General features: G+C 42.9%; 2 protein-coding genes across 8 annotated transcripts in view; both read left to right on the top strand.

The window, feature by feature from the left end:
* The first annotated feature begins 51 nt into the window (after nucleotides 1-51).
* On the top strand, nucleotides 52-8,846 carry LOC116382662 (matrix remodeling-associated protein 8-like). The gene is made up of 10 exons (XM_031845889.1): nucleotides 52-212; nucleotides 3,415-3,441; nucleotides 3,556-3,864; nucleotides 3,961-4,062; nucleotides 4,160-4,621; nucleotides 7,000-7,158; nucleotides 7,313-7,343; nucleotides 7,435-7,514; nucleotides 7,602-7,655; nucleotides 7,780-8,846. The coding sequence occupies exons 1-10, from the start codon at nucleotides 185-187 to the stop codon at nucleotides 7,800-7,802; spliced, it is 1,275 nt and encodes a 424-aa protein (XP_031701749.1). The 5' UTR covers nucleotides 52-184; the 3' UTR covers nucleotides 7,803-8,846.
* A 745-nt stretch (nucleotides 8,847-9,591) lies between these two features.
* Nucleotides 9,592-24,706, top strand: part of LOC116382126 (segment polarity protein dishevelled homolog DVL-1) — a 24,862-nt gene continuing 9,747 nt past the window's right edge. For 5 of the 7 annotated variants that reach the window (XR_004212709.1, XM_031844877.1, XM_031844876.1 and 2 more), the window contains exons 1-8: nucleotides 9,596-10,296; nucleotides 15,247-15,316; nucleotides 17,189-17,310; nucleotides 19,883-20,001; nucleotides 23,310-23,448; nucleotides 23,872-23,965; nucleotides 24,111-24,180; nucleotides 24,323-24,462. Coding sequence is in view for 6 of the 7 variants with exons in the window: in XM_031844877.1 (XP_031700737.1) it covers nucleotides 10,127-10,296; nucleotides 15,247-15,316; nucleotides 17,189-17,310; nucleotides 19,883-20,001; nucleotides 23,310-23,448; nucleotides 23,872-23,965; nucleotides 24,111-24,180; nucleotides 24,323-24,462 (924 nt within the window). In the remaining variant the exon portion in view is untranslated. Of the gene's footprint in view, nucleotides 10,297-15,246; nucleotides 15,317-17,188; nucleotides 17,311-19,882; nucleotides 20,002-23,309; nucleotides 23,449-23,871; nucleotides 23,966-24,110; nucleotides 24,181-24,322; nucleotides 24,463-24,706 lie in introns of all 7 variants that reach the window. The other 2 variants (XM_031844874.1, XM_031844873.1) reach the window with 1 other exon arrangement.

Below are 24,706 nucleotides of genomic sequence, written 5' to 3'. Positions count from 1 at the left end.
ACCAAAGTGTTGGATTTCATCGGCTGGCGGAGGCGGAGCGTGTGAAGGCTCCAGACTGCAGGAATACAACAGAATACAGCTGAGCCGCTGATCGGTGAACTTGAAGCAGTCTTGTGTTTCATCAATTTATGCGCACAGCACCTCCTGACGGGCTCATACCTCTGCTGGCGGCACGGTGAAAAAGATGCACCTCGAAATGACTCTCCTTCCGAGTAAGTCCTTCACTTTTCTTGTTTTTTTAAAAGAGACGAAATTACTTTGAGGGAAACTTTCTTTGTTCCATAATTGGATCCAGGTTAGAAATACCCGCTGGGAACAAAATCCGAAAGCTATTTATTTCTCATGTGCACCCTTCTTGCACAGTAAATATAGTGTTTTCAGTGTTCTTTCCTCTGAACGTCATTGCAATGGGATCTGTAAGATTGACCCAACAGCAGTCTGCATCGCTGATATTCTGTTGTTAGCTGCGGTATTCTTGTTAATGACGCCACTTACTTTTCTGTTATGTCCTCATTTGATTATTTATTGTTAACTCAATAACAATCTCCATGCTGATCCTTTAAAACCAGTTTTAGTGACGTCTACAGATTTTAAGACCCAGAAACTTGTTTTGTTCCTTTTCTGTGTCATTTATGTATTTATTTATTTATGGGCATCATAATACATATTTTATTATTTGTATTGGTACATACGTATATGTTATTTGCATTGAAACCCGGTGTATATCTATTTATCTCAAACTATATTTCCTGTGTGAGTGATGTTATTCAAGATGACAGGAATTCATTTTATTTGCCATTTATTTTGAAACATTCTAAGATCTGAAAATAAAATGCGTGGAGCGTCATGGACCTGAAAGTGAAGCGAGGCATTTACAGCAGCGCCGCATGGCTTTGACTCACCTCGGCTTGTTGATGCTGTGCGTGTGGGATTGTTTTTGTGGCTTCAGCCCAATGTGTTTCTAGTTAACTGCGGTCTGAGTCAAGGAGTCAGCACAATCCGGCAGTCAGTCATTATATGTGTCAGTAATGAGTGTTTCACCGCGAGTGGGCTTCTTTGAGTCCAGACAACGTGGAGGAGGGGGATTACCGCTCCAACCCTGTTTATGATGGGCTCTGTCTTAATTACCGGCCACTGGACAACAAGGCATGGAAAAGATTGGGATTGCTGTTTTCAACAAAATAATCGTATAAACATGTAGCTACTCATTCAAGGCAGAAAATAACAAGGTCACAGTAAAGTAACATGTTTGTGTTCTGTACAGCTCCAGTAGACAATCCCTCGACTTTGTTCAGCAGAAAAGGGGTTTTAAAGTGAAAATGTGCCCACACACTGAGATGATCAGACATACATGAAACCTTATCAAAAAAAGTGGAAATTATAGTTAACTTATTCAAATGCAGTACTTAAGTGCACAGATGTAGTCCCAACCACAAGACACATGTATACAATTACAATGATATACTCAGTAAAGTTATGCATCAAATACATCAATATAGAAAGCAGTACATAAAAACACATTCAACAAGCTATAACTCACAAGGAAATAGTATATTATGAGAGCCAACTTAATAGAAACTACTTGGAATCATTCAAATTTGTAGATCGTGTGAAAATCAACATGACTAAATATACAAATCTGCCGTTTAATGTGAGTCTATCCACAGGGGAGTCAATGGCTCCAGGCATCTGGATGTGTCTTTGCATGTTTAGCTGAGTCTGCAGCTGGACTCATCTGTTTGATTTATTCTCAACGTGTGACTGGGCTGTGAGTAAAGCCTCCCACCCACGTATCGCATGGATTATGCCGAGTAAACACATGCTTTATGTCTGAGTTGAAACCTTTTTCTTGTTTAACCTTAGGGGTGACATTCTGTTCAGTGATTCCCGGGGTTACAAATGACAAACAGTGATTTGGAAGATCGTTTGGTAAACGCCTGTTATTATAGCTGGCTACTCAATAGCACATTGTTAAGTCTTCAGCATTAAAAACCAGCCTCGCGAGTCATGAGCCTGTGTGTCTGGAGGAGAGAAAATTACAGGGGTGGGGACTCTTTGTTACCTTCTGCAGGAAAGTTTGTAGCCTTCATTAGAAAAAAAAAAATGAAGTTTTCCAGCATGATGTCTTCTCTCTGATGCCAGCGTGTGTGCTGAATTTATTCTGCTCAGCTTGAAGTATTATTATATACTGGTGCAAATCACTACACAAAAGCATATTAACAGCACTCCAGTGAAGTATTATCTGGAGGTGGTGAAGTGAAAACTCTCTTCACATGTGTGCTGCCTGTGATCACATATGAAGTGATTTAGCCGCATGTGCAGCCAAGATGAGCAAAACCCCTCGATGGAGAAGGATCTTTTAGGTCTTGCAACCAGAATCAAACTGATTTTGTGCGGCTGGCTTCTACGTGTCAGTGATGAAAATACACTCGAATGAGCCATTTGGTATTTTCTGCTTTTAGACGGTGGTGGAGGAACAGGGTTTGGTCAGATTACTTTGAAATGTAGTTAGTTACTGTATACAAATTACATTGTCATTTTTGTACTTTTGAATTAATTTTGGATTATATAAAACATTAGAAATATTGCACCTTCAAACTAAATGAATGGACACAGAATGTGCTGATTAATCATGGCGTTTTCCAAATCAGTATTATCTGTGCATTGAAAATAGTCCACTCTTTATTCAATTATACATTTTTTATGTACTGAATTTATCCACACAAAACACCTTGCTGAAGGCTCTGCACCTCCAGCCTCTGTAGTTCATGGTACACATTACCAGGAGAGTAAAAACATACAGGTGTTTGGTGTGACTGAAGTCAGCTGAATAGCAGCCCGGTTCTTCATCCCCTCAGGATCATGGCCTTGCAACAAGCCAGCGGCAGCCAGGATGAATAGAGGCTCTGTGTGCTTTGGCCGCATGCGTCTCCGCTGGCCCTTCAGTAAACAGACGAGGAAATAGCACTGTGGGAAAAATGCATAGAAACAGCAAATGCGCTGTAGGAACATTTCCTATTTCTAGAGTGAAAAAGCACAAACAAAATATATTTCCAGAGAATATTGTTGACATCTGGTATATTTCTTTTCTGCTGTTGGGTTTCTGTGTGGAACTTTTCTGTTTTTTTAAAACCTTGCCTCTTACTGTGTCCCTGTTTCTTCAGTTTTCCTCTGTTATTGTAAACAGTCCTCTCACTGAACCCGCAGCTGTTCCAAAGCTGAAATCTTTCAATGTTGGGCGAGTCCAGATCAAACCGATACTCTCAAACGACCACAACATTTTGTCTTATAAATATTTCTCAAGACTTAATAAGTGAACATACTGATATCTACGATACCTCAGTGAGAATGAATTAGTGCTTCAGTAGAATACAACGCCAATCACTCATGTTTCTTTTTTTTTTCCCGTTTCAGTTGTTGCTATGCTCTTCTTGCCAGGAGGTAAGACATTTTTGTTTCTCCATGCACTGCCTTAAAGTATTGCTCATGTTTGATGAATCTCTTTCTGTCATTGCTGCATTGATCTCCTGAAACCAATGTTTTTTTTTGTGTCAGCATGGGGTCAGAGCGGCGGCAGCGCGCTTGGCTTGGTGGTGGAGGCCACGAACATCACCCTCCCTGCAGGGTCCAAGGCCGTTCTGCCCTGCCACAGCCCCCGCATGGTGTGGACCCAGGACAGACTGAAGGACCGTCAGAGGGTGGTGCACTGGGACTTGGTGCGCAGCAGCCCAGAGTATTCTGTGGAGCGAATCCTTGACATGTCCCCTGGAGCCCGTCAGAGGGTCTACAATGGCTTCAACAAGGGACGCATTTCAGTCCCAGACTCTGCTTTCAATGACGGCAACTTCTCTCTTATCATCAACAGTGAGACTCCCCCACTATTTCCACTAGCACCATGAACATTGCACTCTTCCATCTCCAATTTAATGTAACGGTTGCTTGTTTGCTTATTTTTTTCAGATGTTGTCACAACTGACAAAGGAGTTTATACTTGTAATCTGCACCATCACTACTGCCAGATTCACCAGTCCATTCAAATCCAACTCAATGTCACTAAATCAGGTGAGGAGTCCTAATCATTCACCCTAATGCTATTCCATGAGTCAAGATGCATGAAACGGATTATATAGTAATGTAATTCACACTCGTATGTTTCCAGCTCGAAAGGAGAGACGTTACTGGGATGGAGAGAGGACTGTGTTCGTGGTCTTGTTGGGCAAGTCAGTGGTATTGCCCTGTGTGAACCGGCGCTCCCTGTGGAGAGAAGGCCTCCAGGAGGATCAGCAGCAAGTGGCTCACTGGGACTTCCAGCCTCCTGGCGTGCGTCCTGACAGGGCTGGCCGCCTGGTGGACCTCTATGCCTCCGGAGAGCGCCGGGATTATGGGCCGCTCTTTGGACAGAGCAAGATGAACGTGGAGGAGGACGCTTTCACTTTAGGAGACTTCTCACTGTCTATTTCTAACTTGAAGCCCGTTGATAAAGGCCTGTACTCCTGCCACCTGCATCACCATTACTGTGGTCTGCATGAGAGACGCATCTTCAGGCTCACTGTGGGACCTCCGCTTCCATCCGACCCCACTACAGCACCCAGGGTTTTCCAGAATGATGTGCCAGTGCCAAGTAAGTCACTCACAATTAAAAACAACAAAGAGACATCACTAGACCTTTGTTTTTCCAGATGATAGCAGTGGTAAATGTTTATCCCCTTTTGGTTTCTCGGCTGAATTGTGCATAGAGTGACGACACAGCTTCTTGGCTTTTTGTTATAATTATAGGCATAGCTGGTCAGTTACATCAGTTCCTCTTCTCCTCTGCCAATTTCCTCCTCAGACCTCTCTGTTTTTGTGTTTGAGCTGAAGAGGGAGGAGGTAGAAGGAATGTAGAAGCTAGTTGAGTAAGAAAGACAGATATCTTTCTGCGAGTTGTTGACTATATGAATTCGGCATTGCACATTGAAAAGTGAGTTTTCTTGGAGTGAACTATATGCAGCTCTGGCTTGAGAAGCTGTCTACAGTAAAGAGCTTTAAATTGGCTGCGACGGAAGCGGCCTCATTTTCCTCGCTGACTTTTTTCTCTCCACTTTTACAGCTTTTTCATTTACAGCTGGAGACATTTTAACTGTGCTGAGCAGAGGAGTAGGCTCCAGCAGCCAGTCATTTTGGGAGTGGATGGTCATATCTTGTGTTTTTTTCCTCCATTTGACCTCATTTTCCAAAAGTCCCAACCACAAGTCCAGGCTGGTTACACTGTATCTCAAGTTTTGTTTATTCATTCTCCCAGTCTGTTCTTTCCCTCTGCTGATGTGTATCAGCCTCTGGTTGAGGAATTACCAGCAGTTGAAGGAAGTCTTATGCATATGTTCAACATTTGGGCCAGCTGTGACATGAAAGAGCAAAGTAAAGGGAAGGGATGTAGGTATGTGTTAGACTATGGATCCTCCCACGACAGCATTAGCCCCATAAATATGTTGAGGAAATGCACACGTGGATAAATGGCATCCTGCCTGCGCCCTTTGAGTAAACCTCATCTAAGAATTCACTTCTTCTTTACGCACCGCTGATCTTGTCTGTTAGATTAAAAGTAAGTTGTTTGTGCTCACGCAGGCGCCAGCAATCATCTGAAATTACATATTTCACTTTAATGCTGTAATTCTTTGTAGCTAATCGAACATTGTGTCTGTGTAATCACGAAGAGGGCGAGCTGTGTGTGAGCTGTTCATCAGACATCTCTATTTGAAAATGAAGATGCTTTCCCTTCAGTCCACTGAGTTGCAAATGAAGTATATCCCACAGGGACACAAACACAGGGTAAGCTCTGTGCAGCATATGTGAAATAGCCGTGAACACAGTCACACTTGTCAGATCTGTCAAGGGAAATGGAAATGGGCTGCTGTTGGGACGTGGCTGCAGCTCTGGTTGTGACACATGAGCTCTAGAGACGATGACCTTAGACATGTCTCTGCAGTTTCATCCATAGTAGGTACATTAAACAATGACAGGTGATAATTGCCAACTAAGCTCCCATTTAGGAGCTGGGTGATTAAGTCAGAATAAGCTTTTTTTTTACTCCGTGATTGGCTGCTTTTGAATGCATGATCAGAGACGGTACATTGAATGTTTTCCTCATTAGTCCCTCAGTGGCGCCTTGTTTTACTAGAGTCCAACTTATCTGTTTTAATGAGAGACCAGAGAGGAATCCTTTACTCAAGAGAAAAATTCAAGGGGAAAATACTTTTCATGATCCATTTTTTTTTCTATGATCTGGCTTCTGTGACAGGCTGCATTTGAATTCAGGGAGAAATTTAAAAGAGTACAGTAACGACAAGGAAGCTATTTATTTTTTACCCTTCAACTGCTCTATAAACATGGATTGAAGATTATTGTTCACTGTGAGACTGGAGCTGCCTGCAGTGTTGTCAGATATGTACACAGACTGTATTTCACTCTACTGAGAGTGTCACAGATTTATTTTCCATGCATGCAGAAACTACACTTCTGGGTTTGTGAGAAGACGTGAAAAGGCTTAAATGGAAAACTAATACAGACACGCAAACCGACCACAAAACAGAATCTGTCTCTCTTTCCTCACACTTCTCCCCCTCTTTTCTGGTCAGCATGTGTTTTTCTGAGGCGCAAATGATGAAAAAAAAAAAACAGCTGCATGACATCAGGTCTGGAAGTCATTACCACAGAACAGACGTTTAACTCCTGCTCTCCCTCTCTGGCTTTTGGAAACCTCAGGGGGAATAAGATTTTCTAGTTATGTATAAAATACTTTCCAGTTTGATCTGTTTATTGCCATTACGTTAATCCAATATAACAATCCAATATTTATACAGTTAGAATATGACAATAAATCCTCTAAAATACTTCCTGTTGTTGTTAATTTGTAAGTACGTTGAGTTCTCTTGATGTTTACGATGTGGAATATTTACAACATGTCCTGCAAGCTGTGTTTATTATAGAAAAGGTTTGCTTTTATCCACGTTCTGCCTTTAGGGACTGAAGTGGTGGAGGGTCCACGTGTGGTGAATGTCATCCTCCCCGAGCATCGTGGTTATTTCGTGCAGCATTTGGGCTACTTCCTGGCAACCTTCTTACTGCTGGCGTTCATCGTTGTCGCTGTCATTGTGCTGACTCGACGACGCAAAAAGCGAGGTACTGTGTGTGTCATTAACTCACCTTGTTTTCTCAGCTTTTATCTGACAACAAGCTTATTTTATAATTATGAAATGCATATTCATAGAGAGCACATTTGTTGGATACTTTGTGTTTTGAGATTGCGTGTTGTTTCTTTTTTTTACATTTTCAGGTCTGGAGTATGACCTGCGTCGACCTGATCAGTAAGACATTACTATAAGTTAAATGATGAGGCATTTCTTTGCTTTGAATTGAAGTGAATTGTAAGCAGAACAATGCTTTTTTCCTGTGCAGGGGACATGTGATGGGTGGAGGTGAAATGTCATTAGACTGCACAGAGCTGAGGACCTGTAACCAAGAACCTATGAATTCAGGTACAGTCAGCCTCCTCCACACATGTGCAGGAAACACACATCAATTAAGTACTTTCTCATAACCTGTATGTGTACGGCAATCCACAGAACACAAAAACAACCTACTGAAAGAGAGAGATATGGCCAAAGACTGCAATAATGGTGAGCAGACATTGTGCAGAGTTGTATATCAGTAAATAAACAGCAACAGTAACATCCTTACAGGCACAGATAAGAAACATAATATTTTATTAATATGATGTCTGTCTCCCGTCCGCTCACTCAGACTTTGTGAAGCTGTGGAAGTGAGAACAATATTTCTGAGATGCTGCTGGCAGGTCCAGGGCAATCACCGGAAGAGTAAAGGACTGTGGAGAGAAGGGGGGAAAAAGAGGAAACCCAGGAGAGGACAGGAGGAATGCTCCCTCTGCTGTAACTCTAACACACTAAAAGCTTTTTCCACTAAAAGCCAACACATTTTTTTAAGTCGTTGTTTTTAATATAACTTGCATTTTCACCAGCTCTTATAACAATACGGTTAAACATATATTTGATCCTTATTCTTTGCATTCATTGAATAGTTTATGTTGAATATTAGGCTTTTTTTTTATCATTATTTTTTTTCTTTTACAAAATTGCATGCTGTTTATTAAAGTATGTTTTATGTGTACTGTGCATGCCTACAGAGCTGTAAGCTCGCATCTTTTTGAGATTTGATCATTTTGTTTTTTGCACAAATTCTGCTGTACTGTAATATGTAAAGGATTTGCATCATGTTTCAAAGGTAACATTTGTGTCGGTAGACAGTTGATAGTTTCAGACAGTGTTTGGAAACAAGTGCCACACATTTCTAGCTGCATAATAAGACTTTTTTTTTTTTTTTTTTTTTTCAAAACTCAACTGTGGTGATTATGTATTTTAGAAATGCGGACTGCCAGACTTCATTTCTTTTTCAAATAATATTTTTGTTCCCAAATGGTTCCTTGGTTCCTTATCAAGTGAAAAATAGTGAAATTATACAATCATGGACTAAAGGCCCAGTCTACCAAAACTCAGGTAAAAACAATCTTTTACCCATTTATTTTGTTTTAATGGGCTGTGCAGGAGGCTTGCTTGTTTGTATCAAGCATGCATAAAGTACCGAGGTTTGTAAAACACTGACTTTTCATTACTAAACCTGCTGATGCAGGTATAAAATCTGTTAAAAATGTGCGGCAGTAGCTTGATGAGGTTTATTGCAGGAAGAAGAGTGTCTACCATCTCAGTAATGCTAAATCACAAACTGTAATCCTAACTCTCTGATGTTGGTCTCTTTTAAGAAAATATGTCTTCTAATAAAGATTAGCAACAGTGGCCACAGACTCGTTACTATTTGTTCTGGTTGTTAGAGGGGGGACCCACAGACATTAACCAACATATCTGGTGTTTGGATGAGTCGGGAACTGTGATATGAATTTATAATGCATCAGTATCCTCTGATGTCTTGAGGAGAGAATGAGAAAAGCAACATTTAAGGTAAGTTATTTACCATTGTTTTACATTGTAGAGAGATGAGTGAGACACTGTAGACTTGTGTTGAATAACATCCAGTTGTTCATGTGACATAGTAACCAGCTGTGCAGTACAAAGTGTCCACCTATTTTCACCCTCGGGTGATAAGTCACACAGAGGGATAATTAGGCAGTTACAATCATGATCAATGTCTAATTATTGTAGCTGTCATTTGTAATTATTGCTATGGACATATCTAATTTTTAATAAGCCTGGATAATAATTTAATAATTAATTTAATAATAATAATAAAAATGTAATAATTACTGGAGCGTAATTAGCCTACAATTATTAGTGCAGCTTGTGCCCCGTTCTGCTTTACCCTTCAAATCTCCCCCAGTGCTGCTATTGTATTTTTTTAAATCGTATTAAAAAAATGTTCAAGATACATTTTTGATTATTTTATAGGATTTTTATTTATATTCCTTCGATTACAACGACTAATCAGATATTTGTGTCAAAAAATAGGTCGTCATGTATCTCAAACTATGTATATTTTTTCATTAGAATACATAGATTTAAAAAAATATTTTTAATTGTATCGAATGCAATGAATATGAAATTGAGTTTAATTGCTACCACTTCACACAGTAAGTCACCACCGCTATATCGGGGTTAGCAGTAATAATTTAAAAATGCTTCATAAAGCCAGTCTTCCTCCTCTTTGTTCCCTAGTCATGCCTGTACAGTAGTATGAAACGGGCGGGTGGGCCTGCGCACAGCCCGGACACGCCGCTAGATGACAGCACTGTCTAACCAATTAGCTTGTGAAAAATAGCAATATTCCCAACTCCATATCGCAAGGATGTGGACTGTCCCTTCCTGTTTTAGTGCCGAGAGAGCCACCGTACCGACTCGCACTGGAGCAGGAATACAGGCACTCATAACGCGATTATGTCGGGATTTTCACTGTGTTTGTCAAACACACGGAGCGTTTTCTTCCGCCGTGGGGTGTACCGGGTTATGTTTTAGGGAATGCTGTTATGTTATTCTCCGGGTAGCTGGTAACATAGCAGGCCTGTTTATTGCGCTGCCAACCCTTGTTCCTTTCCTGTGTCAATGATTGTCCTCCCCTCACTCTCATGGCGGAGACTAAAATAATATATCACATAGACGAGGAGGAGACCCCTTATCTGGTCAAACTGTCCGTTTCTCCGGAGAAAGTCACCTTAGCGGATTTTAAAAATGTCCTCAACAACCGTCCGGTCAACAGCTACAAATTCTTCTTCAAATCGATGGACCAGGATTTTGGGTAGGTGGCCACCATTATTATTATTAGCCCGTTCGTCTGGCTCACTTGCTATTTATTATTGCGGTGTGCGCGCGCGTGTGTGTGTGTGTGTGTATAAATGTATCAAAAGCTTATTACAAGCCGCGATAGGCAACATCAGACGGTGCAAACTACAGTGCCATGTCTGTTTCCATGCTCCTGGCACCTGCTCATTATTACTCTCCTGTGCGCAGTGGAGGAGACACATGAGTGTTTGAAGTGATACCAGATCTGTCCAGAGCCCTAATGACGCAGCCCTGCATGCATTACACAGAGCCAGACCCCTGCTCCCCGTATTCATGTCAACATATTAACCCATATTAGTGTCAATACGTGAACAATGTATATGTGGGAGCAGTGTTGACAAAGCCACCACATGTTCAAGTACTCAGGTTTCACATTGTCTTGTTTTGTTTTTGGTTTCGCCTGGTTAGTGTGGTGTTCAGGATAGGAAAGGATGACCATTTAAAGATGTATATTTTATTCACATCCACTTATGATAGCCCAGAAAGTTGTCTTTCTTTACTCGCAAACGCACACAATGGACTGCAGTTGAATCTCAAGGGAACACGGGCCCTGCAAGCCAGTGATTGTGACTGTAAGATATGGAATCATGTAACCAACTTTTGCATTTAATTGCCCCAGACGAGGAGATCTGTCAAACAATGCAACACCCTCATAACCTGGTTTTTCTAACGAATACAGTATCATAAGCTGGGTTATTACAGTAATGTGTGTTTGTTTTCCTGACGAATACATTCAATTTAAGTAATGCAAAGTGAATATACTTCTATATATCTGTTTGGTCATGTATTTAGACTTGTAATATGCAGTATTGTAATTTACTGTCGTCAGGATAGAGAGAAATTAATTACTGTATGTTGTAGCATTAGTTATAGAACAAAATAGAATATTTCAGACACATTACATGTCATGCAAATTGATTTTTTTTAAGCAAATGAATGAAGTAATCTAAGTAGAATTTGTCTTTACTGTATCTCGTTTGACTATTTTCCATGGTGAATTATACACCAGAAAGCCACAGGAGCTACTTCCTTCATCCACTGCATGCTGGACCTTACGAGTAATAGAAATATTTCTCTCTCTCCTTTTGTTTTCTCGCGGTTCCTCTCTTTGTAATCCCATCCTGATGTTCAGGAGCTACAGCAGGTCTACAAAGCTCCTCAGCTCTCTTGGTCTGCGAGATCTACTTGTATCAGGCCTCTGCTGAGGATGACATATTTGTGTCAGTGCCTGTTTCTCATTCCAGTCTGACCAGTCATACATGAGACAAAAAAAACATTACCACAGCACTGTAACCGCGAACATGATTGGAGGAAATGCAGAGGCTAGGCAGTGTCTGTAGAGCCAAACGTCATACATTTCCACTGCAGCCTGACCTTGTGAGGGAAACCGTCTCTTCCTGGTGGCAGGCGGGCTAGGTTTGGTGCGCCGCTTTGTCCCCAGCCCCGGCTTCCTGCCTCTGTTGCACTGCAGGCCGGGCTGCTCACTGGGCCTCAGGTGATCGACAAGCAGATTATGGAAACAAACAAAGCGTGTTTGCTTTCTCCGCATAGAGACGAGGCTCCGTGTTGCCGAACACCGGCTCCTGCGTGTGCATATCAACAAAGCATGTTACATTACGTCGTGAATTGGACATTTGTCGAATGACTATGTTTTCACACAGAGCTGTTATGCACAGTTCGTGAAGGTGTCCCCATCAGCATTCCAGCCTTTGAGTTGAGGCTGAATATTCAGGCTCTGTGAGCGCCGTATGGCACTGGCACAGTATGGAAGCAAAACCAGTCAAAAGCACAGAGGATAGCAGCACTTTGTGGTAGCCGTTCTGGCTGTACTGCATACACACAGAGACAGTATGGCTGCTGGAGAATTAGCAAGGGAGGAATAAGACTGCTGAGCAGAGAGGGAAAACATCAAATCCCTTGCAGTTATAGACTGTGTTTGAAATGTAAATGAGCAGTCAGTGCAAGGTCCTCTGTAGTAGACCCCCTGCTGCGCCGGAAAAACCAGCCATTCTCTTATGGGATTGCTGAACTACATTTGTGCTGGCAATATCGGCTCTCTAAGCAACGGCCACACCAATTTGATAAACGGGCGTTTGCCCCCAAAACGCCTCAGCTTACCGCAGTGAACATGTCACTTCAGTTCCCTTTGGAATACAGGCTGTGGCGTTTCTATTCACACAACACACCACAGCAAATTAAAGGATGAACACATTTCATACTTCGGTCGTTCCCCCCCCCCCCACCACCACGTAACATTCATTCACTCATCAATATTCATAAGACAGGAAGCTCATTGAGGCAGTGTTGTTTTCAAGCAACCCACTTGGCTTGTTTTTTTGGAGACTTCAAGGTGATGATATGGCGTTTTGTCATTGCCACTGGTGGTGAGTGGGTTTGAGACCTCACTGTAATGCAAGTCACAGAGGCACTCTGGAGCTGAGGGAGCAGCCAAGCCCAAGCTCTGAAAGAAACAGTCGTGTTTGTGCCTTTAGAAAATAGGGGGCTGCTAGCGGAATCTTTCTTCTGCTGAGGTAGGGGTGCTAAGCCCCCGTAGTTAGAGGACAGAAATCTGCAGCTTTCTGCACAAATGCACCTCTGCCTCACCTCGCCTGTTTTCGCTGTTTGAGGATAGTGATAGATTTCGAAGGTTATGCTGCATTTGTGTGTCATCACGGCGTTTGCAACAAGACTGCTAATCATGTGGTGACGATACAATACTTGTGAGATATTAACATTATGTCTGGAAATGGACCTTAAAAATCCGAACTTTGTTATTATGATGCTGTGAAAATCACACGGCTACAGTACTAAATATGGCAACAGTATGCATGCTGTTATTAACAGCTCTCTGGGTGGTTAAAGTTTAATTTAGCCGTTTACTGAGTCAGACTCTGTTTCATATTGAAGTCAATCTATTTACAATCTGGTTTGACTACAAATATTTTGCTTCCCTGTTTATAGTATCATTAGCATCAGCCCACCAAAGTCCTTGGACTGCTGCTGCCGGTGTTGGCCGGATTCTCCTGCCCCTGGTTTCTGGTTTAGGCCGTAACTACCCAGCCCTCCTCTGCCTCACAAAGCATAAACAAACACGTCTAATCTTCCCCAGCTACACAAATATCCCCAGTAGTGGAATAGTCAGCCATCGCCAGGATAGATCTTGTGTCATTATCCTGTAAAATCTGTTAAGTCTTATATAAGCTGTCAGCTCTAAGAAGTCCGATCTGTGACAGCAGCCCACACCAGACATATGCTCATCTGAGCAGAGGTTACTGTTTGTGTGTGTGTGCGTGTGTGTATGTATATGTATGTATATGTATGTGTGTGTGTGTCTGTACTTGTTAAGTGCTCAGGGTGGAACTAACACTTCTCCTGATATCAGATGCAAACTGAAGAGAATGCAGGCCATGCGTATTTTACTGCATGATAAAGACGTCATCTGTTATGATTGGAATTGTTTCTTTGGTTTTTCTGGTTTCAGTTCTTGTAACAGAACGAGATATGTTAAAGAGATTTATTTTGCATGCCAGTTCTTTCAGAAACCATACAAAATTACAGTTATACGCGCAAGTGGAACAGGTAATCCTATTCCTGGCAAACATTAGGAAAAGAAGCGTTGCTGATATTTTATTTGTACGGGCCACTCCCACATCCTCACAAGTCACCTTACAGCTGGTCATGCAGCTTGAGAGGGAGGATGCAAACACTTCCTACCTAACAAGCAGCTGGCAGAGTCGGCCGCCGCCTCCCTCCCTCCCTCCCTCCCTTTTCCTCCCTGGAGGTGGAACAGGCCACAACGGCAGAGTCTGCGGCCGCCAGTTCCAGCCACAAGGCTACGTTATCTCTGTCCACCACTCCCATCAACACAGCTCCCACAGCAGCAGCGCGCACACAAACACAACCGGCTTGGCTAATCATTTCAGTAGCAGGGAAGTTCTGGCAAACAAGAAGTGGGAAAAAAAAAGAAGCTGAAAAGTCGCTGTCAGAGACACCCCTGCATGAAATCTTCTTTGGCTTTCCTGCTGCTCTCAAGTCGTGCCTCTCCCTTTTCATGTACCGTGTTCAAAGCCAAGAAGCTAATGTGAGATCCCCGCAGAGTCTCACAAAATGCTTGGTTCCACCATTTCTGGGAAAATTCTTTGCAAAAAAACAAACAAACAATGTGCACAAAGATACACAGGGGGTTATAACGGAAACTGCTAAATATATCGGGGGTTTTATGTGTGTGTGTCAGTGTGTATGTAAGGGGTTTGCCAGCTCATCTCCTGTGCCCCTTGGCGAGCTCCAGGCTTGATCTGTGTGACACAAGCCTAGCAGGTGTGGTGACTGGTTGCTGCTGAACTGTGTCCCAGCAGGTCAGAGGGCAACTGGGTGGTATTTTTGTTGGGAATTTACAGCCAAAGATGAACACACTAAGGGAGGTTCACACACTAGATCACTCTATTAATACACACTCCTGTGCCTTGACGCCCTCTGAAGATTTTCATACGTCTGTTTATCTATCTATCTATCAATCACTTAATCCCACCTGTGCAGGTTACTATTAGGTTATCATTACAGATTCATGCCCCTATCCTTGCCAGTTTGACCGGCCCTCATAACGTTAATGTGCTTAGTGTCACCGGAGAGACGGACAGCCATGACGTTCATAAATCAACAACTAAGAGTCTCGGACTGAGAGTGTCATCGCTGCTGCTCACTGACCTCATCCGTGCTATAGCAAGGGGGCAAAGCTGGTTGAAAGCCATGTGGAAAATGCGACCGACAAAGCGTGAATGTCTCTCACTATGTATTACCATGCCGGGAGAGGGGAAGTGTCTCCAGACCGTATATTGTGTTGTTGAGCTGACTCCGTGTCCTTCTCCTGGTCGTTTCGCCTGACTGCTTCTGTCTGCCTGTTCCCCAGGGTTGTCAAAGAAGAGATTTCCGATGACAACGCCAAGCTGCCCTGCTTCAACGGGAGAGTAGTGTCCTGGGTAAGTGAGACGAATGGTGCACCCATGCTGCCCCTCTCTCCTGGCTGTGCAGCCTCAGCTCTCGGCAAAGATATGTGCGGCGCACTCATGGATGATGTAAATGTGGTTTTTGTAACGCCTCCACAGAGCTTGTTGAACAGTCTTCAGCTTGATCTCACTGTTCAGCTGTACTGTATAGCTGTGGGTGATTCCATTAGGTATTTTACTTAGCTACTGTTACAAAATACAATATGAGTTTGACTGCTAAAACAAGGAATATCATACTGTCTGGTGTAAGCTATTTGGTGGTCACTTACTCTATTGACTTCTGTGGCTTTATAGTGATTTGTATTTATGGAAAATGAGCAGTGCCGTGAGCCCGAGTTTCCCTACGGGGACAGTAAAGTATGATGATCAGATAAATCGTGTTAAAGGAGGATTTAGATCTGAATCATTGCTCTGTCATACAGAGCAGAAGACACAGGTTAAAGCTCTGGCTGTAAATACTGATGTTTGACATGTTTAATCTACTTTGTGGCTTTTTTTTAACAATTCCGTACAACAGTGTTATACTTTATAGATCTCTGTGGAACAATTCATTAGTTCGCTCCCCAGAGAGGTCAGAGGTCAGAATCAGGAACACGGTGGTGGCTATAGAGCCATTAAGGACTGTCTTGCTCAATATCACTTACTCAGTGTCGATAGAGTATTAACGAGAGGACTTGAAGCCTGTAATTAAATGGGGTCTCACTATACCACACTGTTAGTGCAAAGTTCCCACTATATAACATCGTTTAATTATATCAGCAACCTGTAATGCAATTAGCATACGTATGCTGTTGGGTGCTTTTACGATTATTTTGGCTGCTTCAAGTAATATAAACTGAGTTTCTTTAAGATGCATTTACAGTGGAAAATCTTTACATCACTCTCTCAGAAAAGCGTGAGATATTATTCCACCAATCTAAGCTGCGGCATCACTGCATCTTTACTAACGGGGCTTTAGCAAAGATGCTTTGTGGGGATTTCGATGTGTATTTCTTTTTTCTTCTGTTTTTATATGTTAAAAACATACAATAAAAAAATGTAAATGAACAAATGTCGGGATACCCTTTAACCTTAAGGCACTACTTAGGTACTACCTCTCATGGTTAGTCAATTCAGAACTTATTCATGTTTTAAAACAAATGTTACCAATTCCCACTATCAACAGACTAGAGAAACCTGAGAAATATTCATGTGTCTGATTCTTTTTGTACACTATGTAAAATGTGGTGAAGAAGTCACATTACAGATATCTTTATAAAGCAGTTTTCCTTAAAACTGGAACACCAAGGATCAGAGTGCTCATTCGTTGAGACAGAAAGGCATTCAGAACGGAGCAGAAGGTGATGGAAAATGTAGAAATTCTTCCAGGTTTTGAATTAGAGCAACTGTGAATCCCAAAGCTCGCATTAGAATAATCACAGTCCATACACATGTTAACGGCTGCCTGCTTTATCTTCCATTATTCTGGCTCTGATGAAAGGAAAGTAGCTGTATCTATGGGTCATTGTACATCATCCTTTGTACTGACACTCTACTGAGTAAAAGCACTGTGGTGCTTTTAAGTTTCCATGTCGTTTGCTGTGTTTCTCAAGTTGTTATGCGTCCTCATCTCTATAGCCTCTCTGCGGCATCTCGCCTTTCCTCGTGCGTGCTTGCACACAAGATGTGCTTTGTCTCTGGTGCCGGCATCACTGTGTGTTTATGTCGCGATGTCTGTTGAGGTTCTTTTCTCTCCTCGCTATGGGGCCTATATCATTCAACAGAATATTTATGATTGTTTGTGTTTCTCTCAGAGCATGAATATGTCTCGTCTTTAACGAATCTTTTCCCACTTCCCTCTCTCAGTTGGTCCTGGCAGAGAGTGCCCACTCTGATGGAGGATCTCAGTGCACAGAGAGCCATCCAGAGCTGCCCCCTCCTCTCGAGAGAACAGGGGGCATCGGAGACTCACGGCCCCCCTCCTTCCAGTAAGTAGGCTGATTGCTGCCTGTCATATATGCACAATTTCACACACACACGGGCATGTAGGCAGATGTATTCAAGCACACCGTGCTGTGCTCTGGGTGACCTCTTTATTTCACACCGGCACGGTGAGCTAATCAGGATGTGGAAAGCTCATCAGAGAGGTTTGTCATCACGGGCTCGTATGGGAGGTGTAGGTGGTCTATACTCCTCTGTGTGGATACGGCATGAAGTACGTGCTAAAGCTTCGAGTGTGGGGAACATGCATGGGTGTGAATATCTCTCTCACATGTGTGTATGTTCCCTCCCGCCCACTCGACCATGGAGTAAGTCGCTCATCGATGTAAACATGATGTGTACGCCGCCAGTGCTGCTGATTCTTGAAATAGCCTTCACAGCATAAATGTCTTCAGGCAAAAACTGGCACTCAGTGAGGCCCATTATGTTCAGTCACTCAGAGCATTCAAACATACTCGGCTAATAAAGGCACGTGTGGCCCAAAAACACGTTAAAAACTCAGAAAGGGAGATTTGTTTTTTCAACAGCCTGGTGACTATATTACCTGAGCCCAGACTTTGACTGCAAACATAGGATATCTGAACAGAGGATATCACTGCACTTGCTGAGGAGAAGTCCCAAGCTAAATATAGCTGGGAGGGCTGGGGGCAGTGGGGGCGAGGGTTGTTGCCATTACAGCGTTAGAGCAATATGGCTGAGGCTCTATATTGAGAACATGCAATCTGTCATGTCTCAGTGTATCTCTTTATCCAGTGTTTGACATCTCAGCTCGCTTTTGCCCTCTATGGGCTGTCCCCTGCTGTTTGGCTGTCAGCTGGCCTGATGATTTTATTGTTCCCGGCCAGCTTTCACCAGGACTACCGCCACCTTGTGGAGCAAGACGTCAGCGTGTCGGCCCCTTTACCCCACGTCATACCCCCCCGCCCCCCTCCTTCACTCTCCCTTTCTTTTCCCCTCTTTGAGTCAGACAGGCAGGCCTTTCACCCAGAGAACCAGCATGGTATATCCCTACAGCAAACCTCTCTTTCTGAAATTAATCCAGTCTTCCTCTCTCTGTAAATAGCTAGAATATTATTACCACTTCATTTTCTCTTGTGCTTTATTCATGCGTTTCATGTGTTTGTCGGCGTGAATGGCTCTATTTGATGTGCACACAGAATAGGTGTTTTGGGCTGAGAATGCACACAACTGATGTGCTTCTGCCTGGTAATCCGGATTAACGGACATTAAAAGCCACCGTCTCCATTTCCCAAGAGGGAAGGGGTGGCGATGGGCAGCAGAGAGGGGGGCCGGTGTGTGTGTGTGTGGGGGGGGGATGAGTTGAAAGGAGGTGGCATTCGTTCACAGCTGCAGCGTAGCGCCTTGGATAATCTCCCCCCGGATCAGCAGACCTGCCGCCTGGCTGGTAAGCAGCCATCGCCAGCCTGACAGACAGCCAGTCACCACCACATCTATCAGTGCACTGCTGCCCGATCACTGCCAATAGAAATGCATCTACGGTGACATTTGCATGCATGCACTGGCCTGTGTTGGTGAAGCCCGGCCCAGGTGCACACATTAGTACCTCGTGGCAGAAGTGTGTTAGCATGCCTCATCGAGCGCTGTATCCCGCTGAGTGAACACAGCAGACACGGCATCTCGTCTGCTCTGTATACATTGATCATTCACACACCGCCGGTGAGGAGTGTGAGGACGTTTGAACCGTTGCAGGGTGATGTTTGTGTTCCATGCCTTCAGATCTGTTTGTACACACTATGAATATGACATTTTTGTAAATGAGCCATTTGAGTGTGCATGAACGCATGACTGCGCCAGCATGGCAGTGTCATTATTTATGTAGGTGTAAAGTACATGTTGCACACATGCCTAAGTGTGTGTGACAGACTGACAGGGGTTGAGTAGAGTTCTCACCAGCTTCAGGTTTCCTAGGTGCCCGGTGGCTGTGTAGGTCCCTTAACCCTGGTGCCTGAGGCCACAGAGTCTCCAGCACTCTGACAGAATAACAATCTGCCCTTCAGCCTCTTCAGAACCCCCAGACTCCTCCCAGACTCCTCCCAGACCCCAAGTACACAGGCCAGCTGATTGCTCAGCCCACACCTGATCTACTACTTCTCGCTTTTTTTAATGCAATCCGTCATTCTCCTCTCTCTGGCTCTCTCCCGATCATGCTCCAGGCACCATCTGGGCTTTCAATAGGTCTCATTAATGCCAGCATTGTCTAGAATAGCTCCCTCTCAGGGTATCTGGTCATTAATGACACTTAGTAAAAAACACATCACATACCGCAGAACAATGAAACTGCTATTTTGGCCTGAGGGATTGAATTTGAAACAGAGTGATAATATGAGTTGCATATTCCCCTAAGTCTGACTGGCAGGCAAACAGATATTATAACAGACAGAAGTATATTGTAGCTGGGGATTATGTTCAGGAGTGTTGGTCGCAGGCTGCCTAGAGAATTCATTTGAAAGACTTTCTGTGAGGGAGACAGAGGGAGTGTGTGCGTGTTTAGTACATCATTATGAATCTGACTGAAGTTTTCCGATGTGTGTATTGCAGTGCCAATGCGGTGAGCAGTCGTGATGGCCTGGACACCGAGACGGGAACCGAGTCTCTCCTGAGCCACCGCAGAGAGCGAGAGAGAGAGCGGGCACGGAGGAGAGCGAGAGAAACTGAGCGTGAGTATTATCAGCCAGGAACAGATCCTAAAAATGCAATTATCTTGTCATTTTGTAGTTTTTGCAATTCAATGCCTCTCACTTAACTCCCTTTAAAAACAAAAAAGATTTGACAGACAGCAGACATGTATGAAAAGAGGCCCTAGGGGATGACATGGTGTGTGTTGAACTTGCTATATGAGAACAAGAAACCAAGAAAGAATATCCAAATTCTCGGAGGAGTGAAGAAAGTATGGGGTGAATAAGTTCACTGTATGTCAAAACTGTCTTTCCCAATGATTGTCTTTGGTCGGAGGCTGTTTTCCACTCGGTACTCACACTCCAGTCTTTTACAATGATTATACCCCGTCAGAAGACACTAGTCTTTTGTGAAATATCACAGGAAAGTTAGCAATTTCTATTAAAATCACTTATTTTAAGAGGACAGCTTTCTTTCTGCTCCATTAAACAAACAGACTCAATGTTTTTAACATGAGAACCAGGGAACATCACAAGCCCGCACTGTCCACAACAGAGACAAGGTAGGTAGAGTGTACTGGTGCAGCAGGATGAGGTGTGTTCTGCCATCTGCATAATTGTACTATCTGCAATATTTTGAGGTGTCTGCTTCGGTCTGTTCCAGTTCTTGCCATACACATATTTTGGCAGAATTAGTTGTTATTCATGGCAGGAAGTGATATTTCAGCGGCGTCTGATGCTCACGGTTTGCTGTTGTTTGCTCCGTCTATCTTCCCCTTGTCCTCACTTCACAGCAATTCTCTCTCTTTGCGTCCTGCACTCATTATGCTATTAGTTACACAGCGTACAGCATCAGGTTGAGGTCCTAGCAAAAGCTGTAACTGTCTTGCATTCTGGAAACAGATTTAACTTTTTTTTTAAACAATCGTATCCATTGTTTCTGTCACTCTTGCGTGTCTTGTGACGGGGTTTGACTTGAGTGGAGACATATTGTTGGTGCTTTCCATGTCAGATCCACTGCTGCTAACTTCCAACTGAACAGCTGTTGTTTTCTGGCTGATGTGGAAATACTTCAAGCCTAATGAACTTTGCATCTGTCCTCAATCCCCTGTGTTGACTGACCTAAAAAAAATCTAGCAAGCAAGAACCCATATAATGAACTTTGTTTTTTTGGGCGTGTTAGCCCGGTTGCTGTCTTAGTCACATGGCTTGGTTTGTACAGGAGGAGCCGGTTGCCCCACCTCTTTACTTCGCAGCCTGCAGCAGCAGCAGGAATTCCCCTGTCACCTTATACACACACGCTTCAAGTGATTTTGTCTCAGTGTGAATGCTAGCTGTTTGACAGTGATTGGTGAAAGTATGCAGCCCTGGTAAACATATCCCTTCTTATTCTCTGTCTGTGCTGTGGTGTTTGACAATGTATGGATGAATAATGCAGCAGTTGAACATTTTAGTAGGGTGAACAGGTGTTGGATGAAGTTATGGAATATGATCTGTTTCAACGCCGCCGGGTGCTCTGCATCTTCACCTGTTGTAAGACATGACTCTAATGTTGAGTTATGACATTGTAGCAGAGAACATTTAATACCCTGAAAAGCATCAGCATTTCATTAAGTATAATGCTGTTCATAACGCTGGGATTTCAGAGTTGAGGTCAAAGAAGACATGGCTTAGCCAAAGCACTTATGCTTGTATCAATGTATTAAAAGCACAAAGACAACTGGTGAAACAGTCCTGCGTTATGAAAGGTTTCTTAAAATGATGTTTTGTGATGAGATGCTGCTTAATAAAGCATATGGGCTTATAATAACCTGAAGGTGTTTTCACCTGAGGCTTGAAAGCACATCGTCTCAAATCCCATGTTATCTCTGTTTTGGAGAATACCATCATCTGATTGGTCAGAGACAGATTAGCAGTCATTCTATAGTTGCGTGCCGTGGGAGGGTAGGAGGAGGCACTACTTTCTTTTGACTCTCCGCTCACTTTCTCTGTGCGTCGGATGAAGGCACACTGTCGGCTGTGGTGAGAGGGACTTGTTGTGTTACGCCTGATGACGATATTTGATATTTGAATATGTTATATTATACATGTGATTTCATTTTGTGGTTAGTTTAATGCATTTTTTTCTGAAAATGTAATGGGAAAAGTGCTCGAGTTTTGCAGTAGAAGTTTATTGTTACCTGTTTTGAACTTTTATACCGTTACTGTTAACCCACCAAATTGTCACACAATGACTTTATCGTGTGCATTATTTATTGATTTAGGGATCATAATGAATTTAAATGAAACTATATATGATTTTTTTTACAACCATCTTGTCCTTTGAAATGTCACAACCTTTAAAAAGGTCATGATCACACATGGACAGTCAGAAAGTGACTCACTCACTTCTTGTTTTCTGACTTGCCGCTCTTCACAGAGTACCTTCATGCTTATTCCCTATTAGTTACTGCCTCTGTTGTAGATACACTGTGAATCCCATCAGCAGCCAGCTGGTGGGTAAAGACCGTCTGGAGCTCAGGCTGAGGTTTAGAGAGCGGCTAGCGCAGACGGAGCAGAGCACACAGACACAGATTTCAGTCTAGCTTGGTGAACCTGCACTCTTGTCTTGTTTTTTTGTTTTCTCTGGTGTGGCAGTCATCTGAGCGTGGGAGGAAATATGGTTTTGTGATCCTGACAGTGGATGTCATGTCTCTGCTGATTGAGTGCTTATGTGCAGTAGCTCGGCTTTCATAGAAAAGCACCCTCTGGGCGGAGGTAGCGATGGGAACTACCACATTGCTGGAATGTTTTGCTTGCTCTCGGCGAACACGTTGGCTGCCACGCCCTCTTCGCTTTATGAGACCTTTCCGGCCAATCCGCTGTCACCCTGAGACAGCACCGACTCACTGGCAATGTACGTATGGAGATGGACGGGGTGGTAAAGTACACTCCTGGTCATTTTTAGAGTTCAGTAAAGCACCGTATTAAGAATATATCTCAAGTAGCTGTATTAATGTTTTAACTTTGTATGATTATTTCTACCTTTTTTCAATATTGTACTAAAGCCAAAGTAATTGTTGATGCTTTATTCCATTCACTCTCCTGTGCTCTACTGAAAGGTCTGAAATCCAAGTTCTGCTTTTCAGTTCTTTTCAATAATGCTGAAATCTTCCATAGGTATCAAAGATGAAAGCTGTTTCCGTCACTGTTGTTCAGATAACTATGATATTTTTTTCCAATTCTACCACTCTTACTAACACTGTCTTTCCTCCCCTCCTGGTCTCTCCCCTTTCGTTCTGATCTGACCGTGCGATGATTAGCGTGACCTCCAGTCTGACTCACTGCTGCTCTGCTCTTTCCCTCTCCAGTCCCTCGCATCAACGGTCACTCGAAATCAGAGCGCACCGCAAGGGACTCGGCCATGGGTTACGACAGCGCCTCAGTAATGAGCAGCGAGTTGGAGTCCAGCTCATTCGTTGACAGTGAGGAAGACGAGGATGCTAGCAGGTAACAAAGTACTTCACATCAAAACATCTCTCTGCTCTATCCAGACGCACAGATCAGTAGCTTTTGTTTGTTTCTGAAACCGAATATCTATTGTTCATAAAAAGTAGTTCATGAAACCACAAAAAAGAGAAACACCTTAAAATACAATATATGTATATATACAGTGTATAATGTGTATATTATATATATATATATATATATATATATATATATATATATATAAAAGGCAACATAAAGAAACTTACAGATGTTGTGTATATGCAACATATAGCTTAAGTGACAATTGATTTGTTTTGCTATGTAAAGTACTATTTTCTTTTAACGTGTGTTTTCTGTACAGTACCCATAGTTGATGTACTCACCACTACTTACTTTGTACCTCTTTCTTCCTCTCCATATCACCGCTCTTCTTCTGTGTTTCAGGCTCAGTAGCTCCACAGAACAGAGTTCTTCTTCACAGCTGATGCGCAGACACAAGCGCCGCCGACGGAGGCACAAAGTGGCCAAAATAGACCGGGTGAGCCCCTCAAAGACACATCACTGTTCCTGGTGGAATTTAAATTGACATGACGTATAAGAAACAGATGAGAGGGCTGATTGATATAAACGTTATGCCACGTTGACTCTTTCTGATGTGCTTGTCCTCTTTACTGCCTTTCCAGTCTTCATCCTTCAGCAGTATCACAGACTCCACCATGAGCCTCAACATCATCACCGTCACGCTCAACATGGGTAAACCTGACACTTCCATAACTATGATTTCATTTTATTTACATATATGTGAATATAGATATATTAGTTTTAATGTGCACACACGGCTATAATAGCGTTTTTCAGAGCTAATACTGTGTGCTCCCTGCTTTCTCCCTGACAGAGAAATACAACTTTCTAGGTATCAGTATTGTTGGTCAAAGTAATGACCGAGGAGACGGCGGCATCTACATCGGCTCCATAATGAAAGGAGGCGCAGTGGCTGCTGATGGGAGAATAGAACCTGGAGATATGCTCCTTCAGGTACTCCAGCAGATGCTTCCAATTTTACAAAACATTATTGAACATTTGGAGTTTTTGTCATCATACATTTTTGTGATAAATATCAGTTGTTTCTGAAGTAATTAAAACACCTCTGCTGCTGCTCTTGGTACTGACAGGTCAAGTCAATTTTATTTATTTAGCGGAATATCACAAATTTGCCTCAATGGAATGGAATAAGAGAGAGAGAGAGAGAGAGAGAGAGAGAGAGAGAGAGAGAGAGAGA

The sequence above is a fragment of the Anarrhichthys ocellatus genome, unplaced genomic scaffold (assembly GCF_004355925.1).
Source record: "Anarrhichthys ocellatus isolate YVR2014 unplaced genomic scaffold, GSC_Weel_1.0 scaffold5, whole genome shotgun sequence".
NCBI lineage: Eukaryota > Metazoa > Chordata > Actinopteri > Perciformes > Anarhichadidae > Anarrhichthys > Anarrhichthys ocellatus.
This window is presented reverse-complemented; position numbering and strand designations above follow the sequence as displayed.